The sequence below is a fragment of the Xiphias gladius genome, chromosome 17 (genome assembly GCF_016859285.1).
Source record: "Xiphias gladius isolate SHS-SW01 ecotype Sanya breed wild chromosome 17, ASM1685928v1, whole genome shotgun sequence".
NCBI classification, from domain to species: domain Eukaryota; kingdom Metazoa; phylum Chordata; class Actinopteri; order Istiophoriformes; family Xiphiidae; genus Xiphias; species Xiphias gladius.
Window position 1 is genome coordinate 13,838,712 of NC_053416.1, and position 21,588 is coordinate 13,860,299.

Consider the following 21,588-nt stretch of genomic DNA (forward strand, 5'->3'; position numbering starts at 1 on the left):
CAATAGCATATTTTAACTCATCGTTTTGATTTTATGGCCTGAAACTTTACTGTTAACTCACCACTTTTATCAGTGTTGATTTCAGCCGATCAGGTCTGTTTTCAGCTAAAATCCTGTGATAAACAGGAACATATATACGCTACCTGCCCGACACTATATGACAAAGTCAGTGACTTACTAGTGGAGGATGTAGCAGCTAAAGAGCCAGATAATTCCCTCAGGAGTTGGTGGAGACTAAAAACAGAGCTAAAAGGTATGTTAAGATCATTTAAACCATTCTCAACTTTAACCAATCCTACAGCTGTGACCCTAAAATTTAAATGATAGTTCATCAGGAAGTCCTCACACTAAAAAAACCTTTTTTTTTTTTTCATTGTGAGACCATTTGGTCCTTGTAAATACAGATACAGAAACACACATGCTTGTGGAGCTGGAGGCTGAGCTGGGGATCCTGAGGCTTTGACTGTGGCTTTAAATGTAGCATGTCATCATTCTGCCATTTGTTCTGCCACACTTCACATTATGCTCACTTTAATACAGTGGCGATGGATTTATTATAACATTCAAGACACACACACACACACACACACAGGCGTTTCCAAGGAGGACAAAATAGTTTTTTTTTTTTACAAATCTTAGAATTAAACTTCACACTCACACACACTTTTTTAATTTTATGAAGCTCACAGTTCCTGGCAGCATCCCGAAGGTCTGTATGAAACACAAAATGATCTCATAATTTCTCGAGGAACAAAATGTTTTTAAAGGTATTTTATTACCGGAGTGTGTACAGACCTTTTGTATAATCATCAATTGTAGCAATTCTTTAGAAAGCATTTTACATTTTTTTCATAAGAAAGTTAGACTGTTGAAAAATCCAAATGCAGCAAAGCAGTTGGGTTCCTTGTATATGTCCGTCAATCTCAATTCAAATCCAACTCAAATAGACCAGTGTCTGTGTGAAGAGGCCTGTTGCTGCACAGAAAATGGCTGAGATGAAAAATCCAATTCTTGATTACAGGGAGCCCTCTAGTGGCAGCTGAATGAAGGAGAATGAAACCAAAACCAACAGCAGATCGCCTCTGCTTCCATCAAAAATGAGTACAATAGTTTTATGGCTTAAAAAAGCCAAAACCCACACACAAAAAACTATCTCTTACAATTTTTTTCTTTCAAATCATCTGTGCCTTTTAGAATCAGCATGGAAATTAAAATACAAAATAAAAATCTATGTTACAGTCCAATATTTTGCTATAACATTTCACAAATACTCCATCTATATAAACACTGATAGAACACACAATATAAACCAAGTGCCCTGCAAAAACCTTCATTCTCCAATTTTTTTACACCATTTTATGTCATAAACAGATTTATTTTTACTGTAAATGAAATCTAACAGGTGTTCAGTTTACAGTATGAACTCATGGCACGAGTACCAGGATCATATAACATAAGAGTATTTACATTACAATAGTTTTTTTTCTAATTATCTTTTTTTGGTTTTTTTTTGGAAATTCAAGGTCTCTGCAGCGCACTGAGAAAACATTTTTTGCCTGTGTAAACAAAAGGCAAAAAGAGGAATATGCAACACACAACACAAAAACAAAAACTCATTCCATAATTCTGTTATATTACTCCAAAGTAGAGCAAACTGAACTTTTCTTTATGCTTTGCCTCTTCAGTATACAGTACTATTAACAGAGATGTTCCAAAACGCAGAATCGATACCAAAAAAAAATACACATAAATTAGGTGTCTTGTGTTTTTGAGCTCAAAAGAAAGAGAATAGCTGTCTTTATTATCTTTACTGCCATTACATGCATTAACCCGTATTCGTCGGACTTCTCTGGAAGCCTTGTAATTGAGGTGTAGCTATCTCTCATAAAAATTTTTTATAATGAAAATTAAATCTGAAAGTGACCCTTCTCACTTGTTGAATCTGTTTCGTGTGCCACTGTTTTTATTAAAACACTGTAGAATGGACAGTGCACTTTTACATTTAAATGCCAGGGGTGATAAGTAAATAAGAAATTAAAAATAATATAGGAAAAATACAAACATAATGCAAAAACAAGTTCCCGGCATTTAGAAACATTCTTCTCTTTCTTCTTCTTTTCATATTTAACAAATCACTAGTAAACACCTTCCTATTTCCTTGCAGGAAAAAACAGGATGGGGAAAAGGAACGAGGGGAATATTCCAAACTCTTAGCTAGTCTCCAGCTTTGCCATTTCCTGCACGTAGATCCCAATGCTCTCGCTGTCAAACAGCACAAAGTAGACGGTCTTGATGGAGGAAGACATGGTGGCCACAAAGTAGCTGGATATAGCCTTAAGGATCAGCTGGGCCGCCGTCTGCTTTGGGAAACCACTCCTGACAGAAAAGAACACACACACTTAAGGAAATGTGGTTTAAGGCTGACGAGACTTGTCACTTTTTATTAGCTTGAACATGATTTAATTATGTTGGAGGTCATCACACATTTCCCTTTCAGCCCAGGCTCAAATTTTAAGTAGACCAAATGTAAAATTTTTAATTTTTCAGAACATCTCAAAACCTATGTCCATGTTTTTTTCCAAGTTTTTAAAAAGGAGTCTGAAAAGTTTGCACATCATCTTTAAAGCTCTTTGGTTGAACTGCTACAGTTCACAGACACACAGTATTAATCCAGTGATGAGGGTTTACCAGTAGACATTACTTTTCTTTTAAAATTCATGGGCCAAAAAGATTGGGAATCACTGCTCTAACCTGCACGTGCTGCTCTCACATTTTCTTACTGAGGCTTCAAAACATGGCACATTTGTGTAAATCTTTCCTAATAAAAGTGGAGGTGTTTACCAGTGTTGCCAGGAAACCATGTCAACTCCCGTTTGACAGAAAAAAAATGGAGAATATTGTGTATAGACAAATGAGAACAACATTTTATTGCTGACGATGCAGGACTGCCACTAATGATGTTATGATGACATGTCAGAAGACTTTTTTGTATGCGCCACCTTGTACGTGTGAACTCAGGTGCAGTTTCTTGGTCTGCAAACAGGTTCGTGTTTCGTATTACTAGACTTACCAGCAAACCGCTTCCAGTTTTAGACTAAACTGCCAGAGTGAAAATGCCTAAGCGGATAATTATTCTGTAAATTGGTGAACTGCAGGATGTGTAGCAGGCTCGTTGTTAATGAGAAACACTGCAGTTAGGTTAAGATAACATCACATTTTCTAACAAACTGTGTAATTAATCAATAAGAAACTAAGACAAAAATACCTCAAAACAATTGTATGGTGCATCGTATAACAGCAATGTTTTTTTTCTGTGTGTACGTGTTTGTTTTCCTACCTTCCACTACCAATGGAAGGGAAGGCCACAGACTTGAGTTTCTTCTCGTCGGCCAGAGCCAGGCAGTTCTTCACTGTCTTGTCCAGCATCTCCTCGCACTTGTCGGAGCCCCAGCCTGGACTGTTACAGTGTATGACGTACTTAGCAGGCAGACCAAAGCCGGCAGTCAACACAGCTGGAGGAGGATAGAAGAGGGGATGAAGAATGGTTAGTAAGGTGAGAAGGGAAGGGGCAAGAAAGATGGAGACAATGCGGAGGAGGAGGGGGAGTAAAAAGGAAACGCCTTGTTTCCTTGTTTGCACATTACTATGACGACAAGAATACTTTTAAGATCTGTCATGGATTAAATTTGGGCTGTGATGAATTATTATTTTTCAATACAAATGAATGTTTTTGATTTAACTTAATTTATTATTAAGTGTATAAAATGTTGGAAAATCGTGAAAAATGTCATATCACAATTTCCCAGAATCCAAGTTGGCATCTTCAACTTGCTTGTTTTGTTTGACCAAAGACCAAAAATCAAAAGATATGCACTCTGCAATGATAAACAGTAGAGAAAACTTATTCATGATTACAAACTAGTAAATGTTTGGCATTTTAGGATTAAAAAAGGTTAATTTATATGTTAATCAATCAACTACTCACCTTAGTCCTAAATTAAATTACAACAGCCATCAAAGTGCCCCCTGTCACTGAGCAATAATGTTATACATTTTTTAAACTATCAGTACAAAAAAAGACAAGAAACTGGATGACATTCATTTGTGAGGCCAAAAACTGAAATGTGGCATCACTGCTGAACTTCCAGCAAATATTTTGCTGTTGAATAAATATTAACATGATGGCTTGCATAACACTGAAAACATAATGAAACAAAATGAGAGCAGAATGTGTGTAGTCACCCACAGCTGCAGCTACATGGTTGGCGAAATCAGTATCTTAAACATACTTTTTCCCCGAGACAAGTACTCAACGTGCCACAGCATTGTATTGTGCAAAATCTTTGCTAGTTTTGTTTCGTCAGACAGAAAGTGAATTTTTTCACCTCTAGCATGCCGCTGGATTTGCGCATGACACATCCATCATTTATTGTTCAAATCAGCTTCAATTACACGTTTTGTCAGAAGTGAAAACCCAAAAGTTGAGTTTGGAGCATTGAGATTCTATAAGAGCACTTTTCTCTGTGGAAAATGTATGCACCAAATCTCCAAGAGCTTAAAGTGGTTTGGCCAGGGTATTACAGTGAGGTGGGCCGGAGAAATCACTTCTCCAGACAGCTAGAGAGGAGAAAAAGAGAAGAGGAAGAACAGGAAAGAGGAGAAGGGAAGACAAAAGAGAAGAAGAGAGGTTGCTGGTGTCTGTAGTTGAAACATTTAGTGTAGTCTTCCATCAAACTAGCAGCCTCAGACAGTGTAATTCGGCCAAAGCCCCCTGACGCTGTGAAGTGAGAAAGTCTCTAGTCGGTTTAATAGCCCACAGCGAACGTGAGACTGGACTGGAGTCAAAGCAGAGAACGAGCCGATTTCCAGATGGCACACAGAGAAGATGGAGAGACTTCACACAGCAGTCACACTGCATGTGTGATCTGGTTCTGAGGTAAAGTCTGTGGACGATGATGATGATCACGATTTTCGTGACTGCTTGCAAAGTTCAACTTGTTATATGGCTTGAGTGGGTGGAACACTACGTGGTGGTATGTGTGTACTGCCCATCTGGAGATCACTGTATCAAACTATGGGAACAATACTAAAAAGAATTCTGTTGATTTGGTTTGAGCTTCTCTGATTTTCTTTTTTGTCAATTAAGCCTTGTGGCTATAGCAGCTAATGCTAACGTACAACTTCTTTAATTGAATCCAAAAAACAAAACAAAAAACCACATATTGCTGATAAAAATATGACTTGCTTTGCTTCTTGTGTGCAACACGAATTGTCAATAAGACAATAAGAAAAAAAAATAAGAAAAGCAACAATGCATGATTCTGTCTCTCAATACTTCCTCAAGTACCCCTTCATCAAACCCCCTTTAATGGTTGAGATGGCTTTCATTAGAACTGTTGAAGAATATCTCACTGCAGGGAAAACACAGTTATATAACCATGCACTTTCTAATGAGAAGCAATACCAAGAGAATTCATCTTCGTAGCCATTTAGCCACAAATGAAATTAATGGCAAGCCACTGAACAACCTGCAAGTAGTCAATATGTCAACAAGCTTCCAGCTCCACTGGTTTCACTAAGGCTGCAACTAACAATTATTTTCATAATCAAGTAATTTGCTAAATATTTTCTCGATTAATCGTTTGGTCTATAAAATACCAGAAAACAGTAAAAATGTTTGTCAGAGTTTCCTAAAGCCCACAGTGTCATCAGATTGCCTGTGTTGTTCAACAAGTAGTCCAAAATTAAAAGAAGTTACTAACATAAACAGCAGCAAATCCTCACAAATGACAAGTTGGAACTAGGGAATGATAGACAGCAGAACAATCTTAGGAATTAACCATGCATTAGAAACTGTTGTTCTATCTGTTTTTGGAAAATTAGACAAAATATATTTAACCTCTGCTTGAATAGCTTGGTGAATAACTCTGGTGACTGCCTGGCCTTAAAATCTGAAAATGTGTGCTCACAAAATTTAGATGAGCAAATACTTTACAAAATATTTTACACTTAAGAACCTTTTTGACGGCTGTTCTGATCAGGATGACCGTTTGGCTGATCCAGATCCCCAGAATCCCTGACAGGCTCTGCTGGCTTGGTGTTCAGTCACCTGGTAATCTATTTATGAGCTCCACACAGAGACCGGGATTAGGATGCTGAGCTAACTTGGCTGAATGTGAGAGGGGGTGGAGGTGAAGGTGGGGAGTGTTTGAAAAAAGTGAGTGTAAGTGATGAATAATGAGAGAGACAGATGGAGAAAGAGTAAGAGAGGGACAAAAAGAAGTGGAGATTAATGGGCTGAAAGATAAAATAATCTGTAAGGGCTCAAACAATATGGCCCTCTGAAGACTGATGCCTGTAGTTTTAGACTTAAATTGCCAAAAACACATATTATGTGCCAATACTAAATACAGAAACATCCAAGCATTGACTGTTCTGTACAAATTTTAACTTGTAGCACATTAGAAAAAAGTCTTTGGCCCTGCAGAAGTTCAATGGCAAAGCAAGCTCTGGCAACATTTAGCCTTTAAGAGGCTAAGAATCAATTAATCAAAGTATGTGAAACCTGTGTGTTCATGTCCAAAGGGCTGATCGCTGCTCCAGTGTCCTGACGTTATTCGCTGAATGTGGAAGGAGAGGCCAAGAGGCCCCAGTCCTGTGTTGTGTGTGTGTGTGAGTGAGTGTGAGAGAGACATGAGAGATTTACAGGACACATTGACATCACTGTCATAGGAGCTGGGTGGTGCCTGAGTGGATCAATATGAACTTTCCAACCCCTTCAGAGGTGAAAGTGTAAGAAAGTTTCTCAATGCACAGGCAGAGGGGGGGAACAAGGCAACATGAATGCAAAACAGAATGATAGAAGACGAGAAAAAGTAAACCCCAGCAAGCAACGTTGCAATAATCTCAAGTGGATATGGAAGTATATAAAGGCATACTCAAGCAGAGCTCTGTGAATTTCTCTTCCAAATCTTGTACTCAGGACGGCAGGAAAGTGCCTCTGATCACAAAAAACTACTGAGAAAAGTGGTTGAGGTAGTTTCTGAGCTTGTTTTTAAACAAACTACAGTATAAAAGTATAAAAATAGAAGCAAAGTTTCAAGTTGTCTTATTTTTCATATTCAAGAAAAAACAAACACAAACTCTAGAAAACAATGTTTTGCAACATAAAGATACACACAAAAAAAAAAGCTTCTCAAAAATGCTTTTTGTGTAAAAAGATGAAAATAAAATCTCTACCATCCACAAGGTGGTAGAGATAGTAGAGATAGTAGGTACAATATCTGCTCTGCGCACTTACCACCAGCCACCTCCAGAGGGCCGTTTTTCTTCTTCAGCTCCTGCAGCGCTTCAGTGAACTCCTTTCCTCCCTTCTTTTCCAGAGCAGATCCTGTATGTGGACAGAGGACGGATATGAGCACATCCTCAATATATTGCTGATAGACAGACAGATGGGCAGCAGGAAAGAGAAGAGGTGGTGTCATGCAAACAGACAGGCAAGCAGGCAAACATGGTGACGGTCGGACAGACAGGTAGGCAGGCAGACAACAATGCTGTCAATCATTTCACCTGGCCTCTCTCTGAATCTCTGAGCTCACACCTCTCATGCGGCACACTCTGTCTCTGTTACTTTATTTGTGAGCCTCAGGAAATGTCTCACAAATTAAGTGTTGATATTTTCCAAATGACTCATTCTGAGTCAGTCAAACTAATATATTACAGCCCCAGTCCCTGATTACTTCCCTCTGTCCTCACATACTGGCTTATTTGCGGTGGACTGAGGTAATTTTCTTTAACACTCAAATTAGAGAGTGAAGAGTTTGTTGGGAAAAAAAAAAAAAAAGGGAATAACAGCATGTCGTAAAAGCTTTGTTTACCTTGTTTGCACACACATTTCAAGTAAAACAGTCCAGGAAGCAATTTAAGTTCAACACTGAAGAGGAGGAGGAAGTTATGAGACCACTGGGAAAGCAAGTTCAACTGCCTCTTTCCAACTCATTTTAATGGAAGTCATTCTGCATCAGTCACACTACCTCAGATTGACTCAGAGCTTAAGAGAGAAGCCACAAAAGAAACTAGACAGGAGACAGGTGATTCAAGTCAGTGCCGGAGAAGTTAATGTTCTGGCTGCAATATCAATAAAAACAGGCAAGAGAGAAAAACATTATAAAGTTAATGTCAGCCTTTTAAAGAAAAGTTAGTGAAAAAAGCTCTTCAAATTATTTAGCAGCCAATACTAGCAAGCAGATAAAGAAGAATGGTCTTTGTAGTTTAACAGCCTGTTGTATAGTCATTAATGGATAAATAGTTAAACATTCAGTCACTCACTGATTTGGAATGGGCAGTGATCCTCCCTCAGGAGTTTTAATTTGAGGCTTTAGGAAATTAATGTCTCAATCAAACTCCTGGTGGAGTTTCTTTTTTAACTAGCTGGACTGACAGCACAGTCGAGGGGACGGAGGTTACAGGAAATGAAGTGAGTCCGAGACTGTCCATTTCAGTCAAGTGGGAAAAGGAACAACAGGCAGCAGCTCGGTTTCACGATTACGCAGATGGAAATATAGTCGTGTATGTATTACATGATGTAGTCAACAACTGCTCTATATAGATCATATTTCTGTTAACACTGCATCTTCTAACAGCTCTCAGATATTTGATGACTATTAAGAGTAATTTACTGTATTGGACTACTGTACATATTTTCTTCAGGGGCATTAGCTGTAAAGCTGAGGCACCTGTGCATCATCAGTGGGTAGAGCACAACAGCAACATATGAGCTACCCATGTTAAAGGGCTATATCCCTGCTTTTACACACTTTGCGGACTGGCTGTGCATGTAGTTCAAGCCTGTATGATTTGAAAGTTGCACAAGACGATGAACATTTACTGTAGTCTGGTTAACATTTTTCGGAAAGTTGTACAAGGACTGTAATAGCTAATTCACGGGGGCCGGTATCATGAGCTATTGGGTGATCGGACCAAAAACAGCCCTCTATTAAAACAATGCAAGTCGCTGCATTGGTAAGGGCGTGTTGTTTCAGGTATCGGTGAGAAAAAAAGCCCCTTTTATACAGCCTGTTCAAAGCAGGGATGTTGCAGCTTTATTCCACCTCGCTGCTCTGTATAAATTGTACGAACACCGAATTTGGTGGGGGGGCATTGTTGTTCTGGTAATAAGCTGGCAGTGGAGGTAGTCAAAGAGCCGGATCGGTCTATGTAAAATGGAGAGCTGGCACGGCAGGGAGAGACACCAACGCTGTTGTGTTACACGTCACGTCTCGTCTGATTCGTAGCTATAGATAGCTGCCATCTAACATCACACTGGGGCAGCATTATGCCGGCTTTATTTGGCTCAGCGCAAACAGGCAAAGCTTGCATAATGAGGGGGTCTTCTTCATGGAAATATAGCGGGATCTCTGTTTAAAAGGGGCTAATGAAACACAATGCAGGAGGAATGGTTTAGGTAGTAGATCCATGAAGGCCTCTCAAACACAAGATTACTACACAGACGTTCATAATACTGTGGGACAGGGTTTTACAACTGTGGAAAGTTACCACAGCATCAACTATATTTTACATTTCGTTTTTGCTGCTATGTTAGGTTTACTGAAACCATAGCGTGTCACTGCAACGCTCTTTGGCAGCCGACTTTCAAAACTTGGAAACTGGAGTTTCGCAAAAGCACCTCATAGTATAAATAAAACAGTCCCTGTTTGCACATTTCAAGGCTCTACAAGTTAATGTTTACCCATGATACAGTATAATTCTTTCAGTCAATGTTTCAACAAATCACATAAATACTACAGTGAATCCATTACGGTAAGAACAGCAGGGAGTTGGGTTCTGTTTTCTTCAGAACAGAACACTGCCTAAATATAACAAATAACCTCCCACATTGCAGAATAAAAACTGTGCTGCTGCTGTTACATTTGTCCACAGACTGCAATGACGACTATCTGGAAAATGCAGAGAGAGAGCAGACAGGCACTCATGGTCTCGGTGGTGTCAATAGTTCCTTTACCTACTTCACCACCTGTATTGAGGGAGGAGTTGGTCGGGTGAACGACAGCGTCGCTCTCCACGATGGAAATGTCGGCTTGGACAACTTGCAACTACAGACAACAATAACGACAGACAACAGGCAAACAACATGGTGGTAAAAAGACAGTGAGTGATCAGGAGCAACAAGATGGGACAAAGAGTCAGAAAAAAAATGAAAGAGAAAAAGAAGAAGAAAAGAGGCAAAAGGTGAGCGCGCTCCTTATTGTCTGAAGACATCACAGGAAACAAGGAGGCCACTGGGGACATAGTGGGTCACGTTATGTAATTAGGAAGCAGGACTGCACATTTAGTCAGATTTACTAAAATCAAAACAGTAAACTACAGTGAATTACCCTAAATTTGTATTTTATGCTCACTCACACACACACACACACACACACACACACACAAGTCTACATGGAAAGGTGCATTTTAAAATTTTAAAATTTTATTTTTGTAGTTTTAAACTGAGGACATTTAGAAAGTAAAACTTTGTTTTAATCCGTTTTCTGACTAATTGTGTTGTCCTGATTTCTTGACTCATTAAACTGAGCAACAGTTGTTATGATCACAATCCAGGCGAACAACCTTACAGACAGGCTGCGGTGAGCAACTAACAGCAGCTCATGCCAGTTTTTGTTCCGTACATTGGTGTTGTATTTCAGTCCAATAATGTTCCTGAAATAATAGTGATTATTCAGCATTATAAAGGCCTGGCAGCCATCTGGAAGGAAGACAACCTGGAATGAACCTCAACACATCTACACAATGGGAAGAGCAAGCAGAATCACTGCTCTGAGGAGGTTTGAGAAAATCCTTGAATGTCTCCACTGAATTTCTTGTCTTTCTCCTAGGGACTGCATTTTATTTATGATTTTCTATTAATGTTCAAGATTTTTTAGTCAAAGAGCAAGGTCAGTTACTTGAGGTCACAGGGGATCAATGGTAAGACTCTCATAATCAACTGACACTGTGAACAACACCATCAATTAAGTCCTTTAACTTCCTGCAGAGTTGACAAACGAGGAGGCATCAACAAGCAAGTACACCGAGGATTTTTTTTTTTTTTAAGAAACACTGCAAACACCAAAATGATTTTCACAATACTTGGGAGAATGGCTGCATCATTCATTGGGGTTTACTGTAATCTCTAGGTTATTTGACTGAGATTTATTTAGAGTAATTATGTCATACTAAGATGTCAAGAAGGCCACTATCAACGCAACAAAAATATGACATATATTAAAAGCTGTGAAGCTGTATTAAACCTAAGGCTCATTTTAACCAAAAAATGTGAATTTTTTAATTATTATTATTTTGAAAAGGGCAGATTTCACCCATTTAATTTCATGTTCCCAAGCATCCTTTTTTTTTTTTTTTTTTAATGCTACAAGAGGATGCTGGTCATCATGGATTAAAGTAAAGAAAATCCTCTGGCAGCATGCTCAGCACAGAAACTGTCTCCAGTAATAGAAACTGAAGAGAAAAAATGTAGCGAAAACACTAATGCCCTGCAGATTACGTACCAGAGGGCCCTCCAAGTAAGCAAACCATAAAACAACAACAAAAAACAATAAATAATTAAATCATTGTTAAAAGAGTAGTTGTGCTGTGAATGGTTTAAGAAAAAAAAAAATAAAAAAAAAAATCTGGTTTTCACCTGGATTTTTGTATTATGGATTTTTCTGACCTTAAACTGCTTTTTAATTATCAAAATAAAAACATAAAGTCCAGATTTTCTTTTACGTAGAACCTGAAAACAATCAGTCGTAGCCACGCCATACATACCGTAGATTCCATCAATAACTCTTCCACTGTCCTAACCGAGTGCAACAACCAAGTTGCCCACAGTGTGAATGAACAAATCTGGTGGAATGAGTTCCATCCAATCAGTCAACCAGGCTGAAACCTTATCCTGAGAGCTCTTTTTAAATTCGCCGCAAATTTTAACTTAGGAGAAGTTCTAAAGCTGTTGAACATTCAAGGATTTTCTGATATCAAAACCCCATTAGGACCAGAGAGAATGGGGGGTGGGGGAGCTCACCTAGATCATCTTTAAGTTCAAGTTCAGCATTGGTGGGGTTGATGACCCCCTCCACGTCAAAGCCAGCCAAGTTACTGACCTCACTGTGGATAAGGTTGAGCTGCGGAGGGGGAGGCAGGGGATGGAGTTAGGGTGAGGCATGCCAAGGAGAAGGGAGAGCAAGAGGAAAGAGGGGAGGAAGCAATGCCATTAAAACCAGATTCACACCGCAGCTTAAAAGGGATACCTTGACTTTTTGATAAATTACAAAACTGGACCCAACATATCTGCTCTAAATCTGAAAGCACACAGTGAGTAAATCCTAAATATATTTATGTGCAGTGTATTGTACAAATACACTGGACTGCTGCAGGAGTGCTTGCTCCTGCCCTTAAGACTGTGTGGTGTCTCTCCATATTACGTTTACAGTTTGTAGTTTTAGTCTACAATAATTCCGTTTTTTGCACTTTTCCTTAATGTCAGTTCTGTGTTGCACTGTGGTCAATGAGGAACGACATTACGTTCCCTGTATGCATGCATGTGTTTGGAAATGACAGTAAGGCTGAACTTGAACTTTGAAATATAGACCGACAGCCAACTGTTAATGTGTAGAGTATATACAAGATTACAACACGGGTGACGAAAACGATGTAATCATTTATACAAAAAGACTTTTACACATTTACTAACCCTGCTAGTAAAAAGGTGAGTCATACCTCGTTGAAAGTCAATTATAAACATTTGGTAGCTTTAAATCCGACCTGGATAGGCACTTTAATATACAAGGTTTCAACCGTTAACATAATCCAGAAGAGGGCAGCAGGTCTGCAGGTGTACTGGTTAAGAAATGCTAAATTCTTTAACATATTAAAGGAAACAGCCCGTAAAAATTAAGACTGCATTTGTGAAACTCGAAGAGGTCACTAGGTGAAACTAACCAAGCAATATGATGGGTACAGTATGTTGAAAGTAGAAAAATACTGGTAAATGGCATACCTAAATTTTACCCACCTGTTCTGAGTTAAAAGTAAGTTGCTTCCGGGTTCAGAGTGTGGACAGTAGAGTGTGTTTAATGATATTTTGTCTACATCCTGTATGTCTTGTAAATACCCCTTTGTCCTGTTGTTTCTATAAGACAGATTGATGTAGATTGCTTTGCAAGGTGACACCCCCAAGAAAAACCCCTACATATTTGTGCCTATGTACAAGGTGAATTTGATTTTTTTTTTTGGGGGGGGGGGTCATGTTTTGTTTGTTTACGGCTAGCTCTAGCCCACAGTTTCAGTTTCAAAGTAGACTTGGCAAAGAAAAAATATTCTAAAACTAAAAAGTTAAAATGTCAAGGTATCCCTCTAAATGTTAAGAATTTCAAGGACAGGCTACATCCTGTTAGCACCTCTTAATTTAAGATTCATTATTCATCTGTTATACAAACAACATATGTCACCAACAAGGATTTAAACTTAAGACTTGATAATAAAAGGCCCAGGTCATCCTAAAGAAACGTAGTGATAGAGAGAGTAGTGAAAACAGACTCGTGTGAGACTGAGACTGACTAAAACACAGGGAAATCCCTCAGGCAGGAAAAGCACAGTTACAATAATTACGCCTATAAAACAGAGACAGACTTTATTTTCTATTTATGGGTTCATTATCTTAATCAGTGGGAGTTTAACTGCATTCATTTGATTAATTATCATCCACTGATTTCAACAGCTGCTGTTATCTGTGGTCAGCTACACAATGGAGCACTGAGCCATTTTACTAATGAAGATGGTATTATGAGAGCAGACAAATTCTGCTAGTAAGGGTGGGGGGGGGGCATATTCAGGTTTATGCTCAGCTTACATTTCAAATCAGTTCAGTCTTTGCAATCCAGAAAAATTAAAAAGACTATCAATTTTTTATGTATTTTCATATTTTCAGCCACTATTTTCAGCATGTGATGTTTTCCAGTGTTCCTTACTAAAAACACTGTATTCCACTACCAAGAAAGGCAACCAAATCAGTGTTCTTTTTTTTTTTTCATTGCTACAGGTTTCTGAAAGAACCAAAAAAACAAGGACTGGGTGTCATTCTGCTTTAAAAATACAATCTCTAGTAAAAGGAAGGCAGCCAAATTATATGTGTAGAATCAATTCCTAGTTTACTGCCAATTAAATTTGCATGTTACTACATCAGGTAAGGTTAATTAATATTAAATAATATATAAGTATCAACATACAGTATGCATGGTTTACCAAAGCATGCAGTGCCATCAGCAGGATTTGAGTTCACAACTGAGCTGAAACATTGAGGTGAAACATGGAGGGAAATTTCCCACATTAGTTCTTCTACGGAGGACAAACACAAAGTTATGTTTAATTCTCCTGTTGTACTACACTACCCGCAAGCTTTAGCAAGAGGCGACAAATTACAAGTTCGTTGTTGCTTGTTAGAAAAAGAGGGAAATGTTACCTGCTCCAAACACAATTACTATCAATATTATAACTGTTTACAGTTAGGAACAGGGAACCAGTGATACTTCTTGCATCAGTCTTGAGTCATTCCTTCTCTTGCACAGTGCCGTTCCCCTGCCCTTTATGTTTTTCCAGCTGAAATCTATTTTTGTACGCTTCTGATCTTGATGATCTTGAAGCTTGAACATGTAAAAAGACTTCAACAGGCCTTAGATGCAGCTTTCATGTGAATTTACTTCCATGTTTCAGCTCAATAAAAAAGGTTAAAAAGGAAAAAAAACGAGAGGAGCTAACAGATCTGAGATACAATAGACAAACAGGTAACACAACATTCGTGGTTGCTACCGTTACAGTTCAAGCTACACTGAAGCACTAAAAGCCCTTCATTAGGGCTTTTAGTGCTTCATTAGGACAAAAACCAATTAATTGTTTTTGTTCTGTTTCTTATCTGGAAGGTTCTTAAAAATTTAAAGAACAGTTTCTCCTGTGCACTGATCTGATTCATCCAGGCTTAATTCATTTCTTTGGGGTTGCTAACGAAGAATGAGATGTCAAGTTTTGTCCAGTTTTGACTAAAAAAGACAAATGATTGTGCCTTTTTACTTAGACTTCTGACCCATGTCATTATGTTTTAAAAATAAAATTTATAGTAAAATACAATAGTCAAATGGTATCAGTTCGTAATTTGCTACAAATTAAACATGTATGCTACAGCATAAGGTCAGGTGAATTAGTCAGTATTAAGTAATATATTAGTATCAACATAGGCATGGTAGATCATGTGATTGGGGTTGATCATCAAGACTGAGATATCAAGTTATCTCCAAAACAGACAAAGAAAAAGGACCAACGATTTTTTCTTTTTCCTTTTACTCCTGAAATAGCACAAGAAAGACCTTTGACAGCAAATTTTAATCTTAATATCACGTAACACGTGTACACAGTATGTACCTATGTATGTCTTACTACGTGTATGTGTTAGTTATCAAAGGCTTGTCTAGAACTTGAATTTTTTATAAGCCTTAATATAGCCTGACACGAGTTCATGTATCTGTTCATGGCAAACATAAATCATTCAATAGACACTCAACTGCAGTTTATTGTATAATCATCTTAGGCCTGTCCGGGGTTAGCATATTTCTAAGTTGACAGAAAAACTGACCTTTTGACCCAGGAAGAGGCTCTTGGTGGAGAGCACGGTGAAGCTGTCGGCTGGAGATCCCTCTGTGGTGCTGTCTGCTGACGCCGCCTTGCTCACTTCACCCTGCTTCTGTTGAGGGAACAGAAGACTTGTTAACACCATGTGAGACTCTATTGCTCGCTATATCAATATTGTACTTTTTTTGCCCCCCCTCTGTGGGGAGCTCAGAGGTTAGGGTGAGCTACAGTATCGCAGCTGAACCTGTAGTTCTGTATCATTTGTTCTCATTGTTTGTAGTTACTATAGATTTTCCTGGTTCTGGACATTAATCCAACTTTTTTCCCCGACTGTGAAAGATGTCAAATCTTGATAAATTTTGTGCTGTTTGGTTTATTTTCTCCCCATTACTAAAAGTATTGAAACCATTTAACCTCCAGCATTCTGTCCATGTACAGTTTATGTAAAGTTTATTGTGAGGGAACCCCTGGACGTACGTAGACAATAACCTACCCAAAAATAAAACAGTACGTCTTTAAAAAAAATATTGTTTTGATTAGATTTTGATCATGAGATTCATATAAATCAATAACCATTCCAAAACATCAACATTAAGTGGTTAAACACATACAATTAAATGTTTCTGGTGCTCCTAAGCGACCAAAAAAATACTTAATCACAGATGTTCAGTGATGACACAACCCACTTTCGACTTCCTCAGCTGACCTCAAACATATTCAGTGTTAATCGTAATCTCCAGACTTGTGACCTGTTCACATGAGGCCATACCTTAGCTTTCCCTCCTCCCTTTTTCCCACTTAGTTTCTTCGCCGCCGTTTTCTTGATCGCCTTGGGCTTCTTCTCGGGGGCGGGTGAAACGGGTGTCTCAGGTTTGCCTTTTGCCCCCCTCTTCTTGGCCAGCAGCTCCGGATGAATGTTGGGCAAGACTCCACCTGCTGCAATGGTCACACCTTTCAGCAACTGAAACAGGAAGACAAAGTAAACAACCTGAAATCACATGGTGCTGCACTGCCTGGAAGGTGATAAATCAATCTAAATATTTGTTCCATGCACTGGAAAACAGTTGATTATTATATTAATTAGACACAATTTTTTGTAAATGGGCTACAGAATGAAAACACCACTGGTGTTGTCCCTACAGTGGCAGATAAGATACAGTAACTTTAAATAAATGTGCCATTACAGCTGACCTGGTTCAACTCCTCATCATTGGCGATGGCCAGCAGGATGTGCCGTGGTGTGACGCGACCCTTCTTGTTGTCTCTGGCTGCGTTACCTGCCAACTCCAGGATCTCAGCTACATGGGTGAAACAAAACATCGGAGCAGTTCATCGGTAAATACTGAAGAGCACGAGCGGTTTAGAAAGTCGTGTCTCTGAATGCTTAGGTGAACTTGATCAATGACAACAGACTGAGTTCCATGTGGTCGTTATATTTTATACATAATTAATATAGAATAAAAATGCATTCATATACATTTTAAGCAAATATAACAAGATTAGTTGATTTCTGAATGCGAAATCCCTGAATATACCAGTTGACTTTTTTGGTTGCATTGCCTTGTGCACGGGTTCTGAGGAGATATCAGTAAATATAAAGTGATAGTAAATATTATATTTGTGTCGCATTAAACGTTGAAGAAACCTAACTGCCATTACGTAGCAGTTCAGTATTCCATCATTTTAAAAAAATGCCTAAAAACATCTGTAATAAGTGCACACAGTACGTTTTCCTTCAAATATGCATTTTTAATGTTACCATTCTCTCCTCTCCAAAAATAAAACTCACCAGTCAGATACTCAAGGACAGCAGCCAGGTAGACAGGGGCTCCCACCCCTATGCGATATTTTGGCAGGCCTCTCTTGATGTAGCGCAGCATGCGCCCCACGGGGAAGATGACCCCGGCCTTGGTGGACCGGGACGTCTTGGTCGACTTCTTCTTTCCTCCTCGGCTGGACATGGTGCTGAGACCGCTACCAGTGTCAGGCTCTGCAGGGACACATCAACCGTGATCCATTAACTAATCTGAGTATAACTGATTTTCTTTCGTACAGTTTCATGGTGAAACAAAGACTTATTAAGAAGTTTGTGCTACAGTAGCTCTTCTGTGGGACTGGACCACATGGGCTAGCCTTCATTCCCCACGGCCATCAGTGAGCCTTGGGCACCCATGACCCTGTCGCATTTCACCGGTTATCCTTCCTTGGCCCACTTTTGGTAGGTGCTAACCACTGCATACCAGGAACACCCCACAAGCCCTGCCGTTTGACATGCTCTGACCAAGTCATCTAGCCATCACAATTTGGCCCTCGTCAAAGTCGCTCAGATCTTTACGTTTGCCCATTTTTCCTGCTTAGGAAGTGACGAACCAAAAGAGGGAAATTAACAAAATATCTCCCAAAAAGCAGTTATTCTAAGGGAAAAGGCTCACGTCTTCCCACTGAGGAGTCCTCTTACAGGTGGGCTGGCTGGGAAACACTTAAAACATACTAAAATTGCGGTTTCATGATGTCTGTCTTTGCTGAACGGAAATACTGACAGGTTACATTCTTGTCTGTATCAGATGGACAGATTTTGTTTTTCTAAATAATTTTACAACAAAGTAAATGTGATTCCTGAATAAGATGATAATACATTTTTTTTTAAATCTTGGTTTGATGACTTTTGACAACCTAAAGCTGATGTAAACCAAAGCTGATACAGTCCTGGTATAGTATGTTTTACACCCAGCTCTACCCCCTTGTTACATCTGTTAATAAAAATTATTATTGTCAGTATACAGCCTCTGGTCATATATCTTAATTTATTCTTTAATTAATCACCATCTTTCAAGACCTCCAGCGGTTAATTCTCAGCTTTCATTCCCTTGATAACTACTAATTCCCCTGATGCATCTATATGCATGTCAGTTTTAAAATTTACTTATCAGACTTGAATATGTTTCAATACACACTGTGGCTTAGATTAGGTTGCGCTTAAGTGCACCTGGGTGTAACCATGCAAAGCCTTTCACTGGACCATCAAAGTCCCTGCTTTATATCTTTCAATGTAAATCAATGTTCCTGTGCCTGGGTCCCTTCTACTGGTCTTATGGTCGGATATTCCTCTATCAACACATTAATAGAAATTGGTTGTAGCCTCTGGTAACAGCCATAAAATACCAGATAGAAATAAGCCACGGGGTATTATGGAAATCAAAAAATATCTTTATCAGACGTAACACAAACACTAACCCAAGGTGACTGAGGACACTTACTATGCTGCTTTGCCTCATAACAGGCATTCATTAAGCATGTTGGTGGCTAATTAGTCAAGATCCAAATTAGGCTTTTTTGTGTGTTGTGTGTGGATCGCCCTCAGGCCAAAGAGCAGCCCAAATGTCACACACTCTGTAGGAAAAGATGGATTGTAATAAGAGCTACACAGCTGTCTGATCAGCACTGCTGCAAACAGATTTGTTATTTTACTAATAACATATTCAACTGGCATCATGACATCCTGGGACTGGTCAATTATTACATGTAAATATGTATAGGGCTACGATTTTGGAGGTTAAACTTATAAAAACTCTGATATTCCAAGTCAACGCCGTGGATAATTTCATGGCATGTGAAAATGACTGGACCTGAAATCGTGTTTTTGTTTTTTTTTTTATTGTACCAGATGCAGACACCAATTAGCTGTCTGTTACTGACAATCAATTAGCCCCACCATAGGCCAGCTATTTCCTCAACCTGCCTTCGTGCAAGGATTTCGCACCGCCACATCGCATGAAAACACAACGTTCACCGCGGCAGTTACAAGGTTACTGAGCAGCAGACACGGATCATTTCCTCTGCAACATTTCTCCACTCCGGCCAGGTGCAGGTGGGTTTCGCCGCCACACTGGACATTTATTCCCGCCGGCCGCTGACGAGACGGCGATTTCCGCGTGTCAACAGCCCGCCGGATTGCCTCGCGCGGGCGAAACGGGTCTTATCCACAGACCCGGCGACTAGACTAACGGCGAGAATCGGGCTCTCGGACGACCTGAGGACATTTTCCCCGTTGAGGTCAGCGCGCTTTCGGGTGGAAAACCCGGCAGAGCGGCGGCAGCTGCCCGCTCCTGCTCCTCCTCCTCCTCCTCCTCCTCCACCACCGCCGCCGCCGCCGCCACCTCCCCTCCCTGTTTGTCAGCTCCAGCAGCACCGTCTCCGCTCTCGGCCTCCATGCCCAGAAAAGCACGAAATGGCAACGTTGACGGCTCAGCTCGGCGAACGGGAACCGGCTCGACCGACAAGCGGCGACCAAACTCGAACCGGCGCCGCGGTGCGCGAACCCGGCGGATTACTTACAGAACAGGGCACAGCGAAAAATGTCTCCGGTTCTCCGGTAACAAGCCTGGGCAGTGTCCTCGACTCCCACAATCCACAGCGAGTTGAAATATCGAGGCGAGCCAGCGCTGCCCGCGGAGCGATGAGAGCAGGGAGCAAGCCTGCTGAGTCTGAATCCGCTGCCGAGATGATCTTTAACCCTTTGCACCGTTACTTTGTCCCAGGAAACACGTGTCTGGACCGTTTTCCCGAGCAGATCGAAGCCAACTCTCCAGTTTAAGCTTCCCTACGGTCACATTTTAAAATGTGGCTTTTAGTTACTGAAGCCTGGAGTCGGTCTCTTTCACCAGGGGTGTCACTACAAATTCTGGGCACCTTGGGGGAAAAAAAAAAATATTCCCCTGCCACCACCTCCCACAAATCCCCATTTAACTCCCCGTGCATCAATTGATTGTCGTGGGATTTATTTATTTTTTAAAGCATCAAAAAAAAAAAAAAAAATTGCCAATCAACCGAAGTGATCAGGGCAACAATGAGTGATCTGGTTGTGAAAAGACCTCATTGCATGTTCAGAATTTGCTTCATTAATGTACAGAGAAAAGGGGAGAGAGACTGGAGGGGAATAATAGAAAGAACTGGAGTCTCTTCAGACGCCGAAATGAGCATTTATTTATTTATTTATTTATTTTTCAAATTTCGATTTAATGTTCCATTTTCATTTTCTCCGCCTAGGAGGTTACGTTTTGGCCCATGTCTGTTGGTTGGTTTGTCAACAGGATTACGCAAAAGGTCCTGAACCGATTTGCACCGAACTTGGTGGAGCGATGGGGCATGGGCCAGGGAAGAACCCCTGACATTTTGTCCGGTTAAAGGGAATTTCTTTTGTCACTTTACTTAACATTTCGAGATAGGGCCTTTTAAACACTTTAGTCAGTATTTGGCCTTGGCAGAGGTATGCGCTCTACTGAATGCCAAACTAGTTTGTTTGTTTTTCCACCCACTGGCATCGTTTAGCTGGTATTTGGGCATAAAACAAGTTACTGGACAAAATCAAAATTCCACCTGATGATGGCGCTACAGAAAAAGTCACGTGTTCACCAAAGTAATTCGGATTCCTTGTTGGGGGGGGGGCATGCATGTCCCATCCACTAGCTGTCAAGACATTTCACTTAAAGTCAAAAATGTCAACCTGTTGGTGGACAGTAGAGGACTATAGGGGATCACCAAAGTCATTAGGATTCGTCCTCTGGGCCCCATGGATATCTGAACAAAATTTCATGGAAATCCATCTACTAATTGATGGAATATTTCAGTCTGGACCAACAGACGTTACTGTCCCTAGAGCCATGTGAAAATGTGCTATCTTTCATTTCTCTACACTCCACTTTACAGTTTAATATAATAATGATGTATTCATTAAAAAGCGCTGAGGATTTTAGCCTCAATACAACAAATAAATAATATAAATAGGAGGAAAATAGATACAGCTAGCGCATGAGAGGTCAGAGGTCAAAGCCTTATGTAGTGGAATCCATGGAAAGCCACGTACAGTTTGTCTGTCACAGCGTCACAGCTGTGGCCTGTAATAGAAAG

The 21,588-nt window shown here is 39.9% G+C and overlaps 1 protein-coding gene across 5 annotated transcripts; it reads right to left on the reverse strand.

Annotated features, from left to right (window-relative positions):
• Nucleotides 1-763: 763 nt before the first annotated feature.
• Nucleotides 764-19,746, reverse strand: LOC120802744 (core histone macro-H2A.1). 5 transcript variants are annotated; one of them, XM_040150854.1, is made up of 9 exons: nucleotides 19,421-19,745; nucleotides 17,471-17,671; nucleotides 16,873-16,979; nucleotides 16,451-16,642; nucleotides 15,686-15,793; nucleotides 10,022-10,112; nucleotides 7,301-7,390; nucleotides 3,338-3,512; nucleotides 764-2,376 (listed from the first exon to the last, which is right to left on the reverse strand). In XM_040150854.1, exons 1-9 carry the CDS (start codon nucleotides 19,452-19,454, stop codon nucleotides 2,211-2,213), a joined length of 1,164 nt encoding a protein of 387 aa, XP_040006788.1. In that variant the 5' UTR covers nucleotides 19,455-19,745; the 3' UTR covers nucleotides 764-2,210. The 5 variants fall into 5 exon arrangements, with proteins under 5 accessions (XP_040006788.1, XP_040006787.1, XP_040006791.1 ...); XM_040150853.1 differs by lacking the exon at nucleotides 10,022-10,112 and adding an exon at nucleotides 12,086-12,185 and having other exon boundaries at nucleotides 19,421-19,738; XM_040150857.1 differs by lacking the exon at nucleotides 764-2,376 and having other exon boundaries at nucleotides 3,400-3,512; nucleotides 10,026-10,112; nucleotides 19,421-19,746.
• Nucleotides 19,747-21,588: the final 1,842 nt, after the last annotated feature.

Coding starts and splice junctions, on each gene's coding strand:
- LOC120802744 (XM_040150853.1), bottom strand. CDS start 19,454: ATGCGATGTGGCGGTGCGAAATCCTTGCACGAAG. Junction 16,980..17,470: donor TGTCCTTGAGTATCTGACTG/GTGAGTTTTATT, acceptor TCACCCATGTAG/CTGAGATCCTGGAGTTGGCA. Junction 16,643..16,872: donor ATGATGAGGAGTTGAACCAG/GTCAGCTGTAAT, acceptor TTCCTGTTTCAG/TTGCTGAAAGGTGTGACCAT.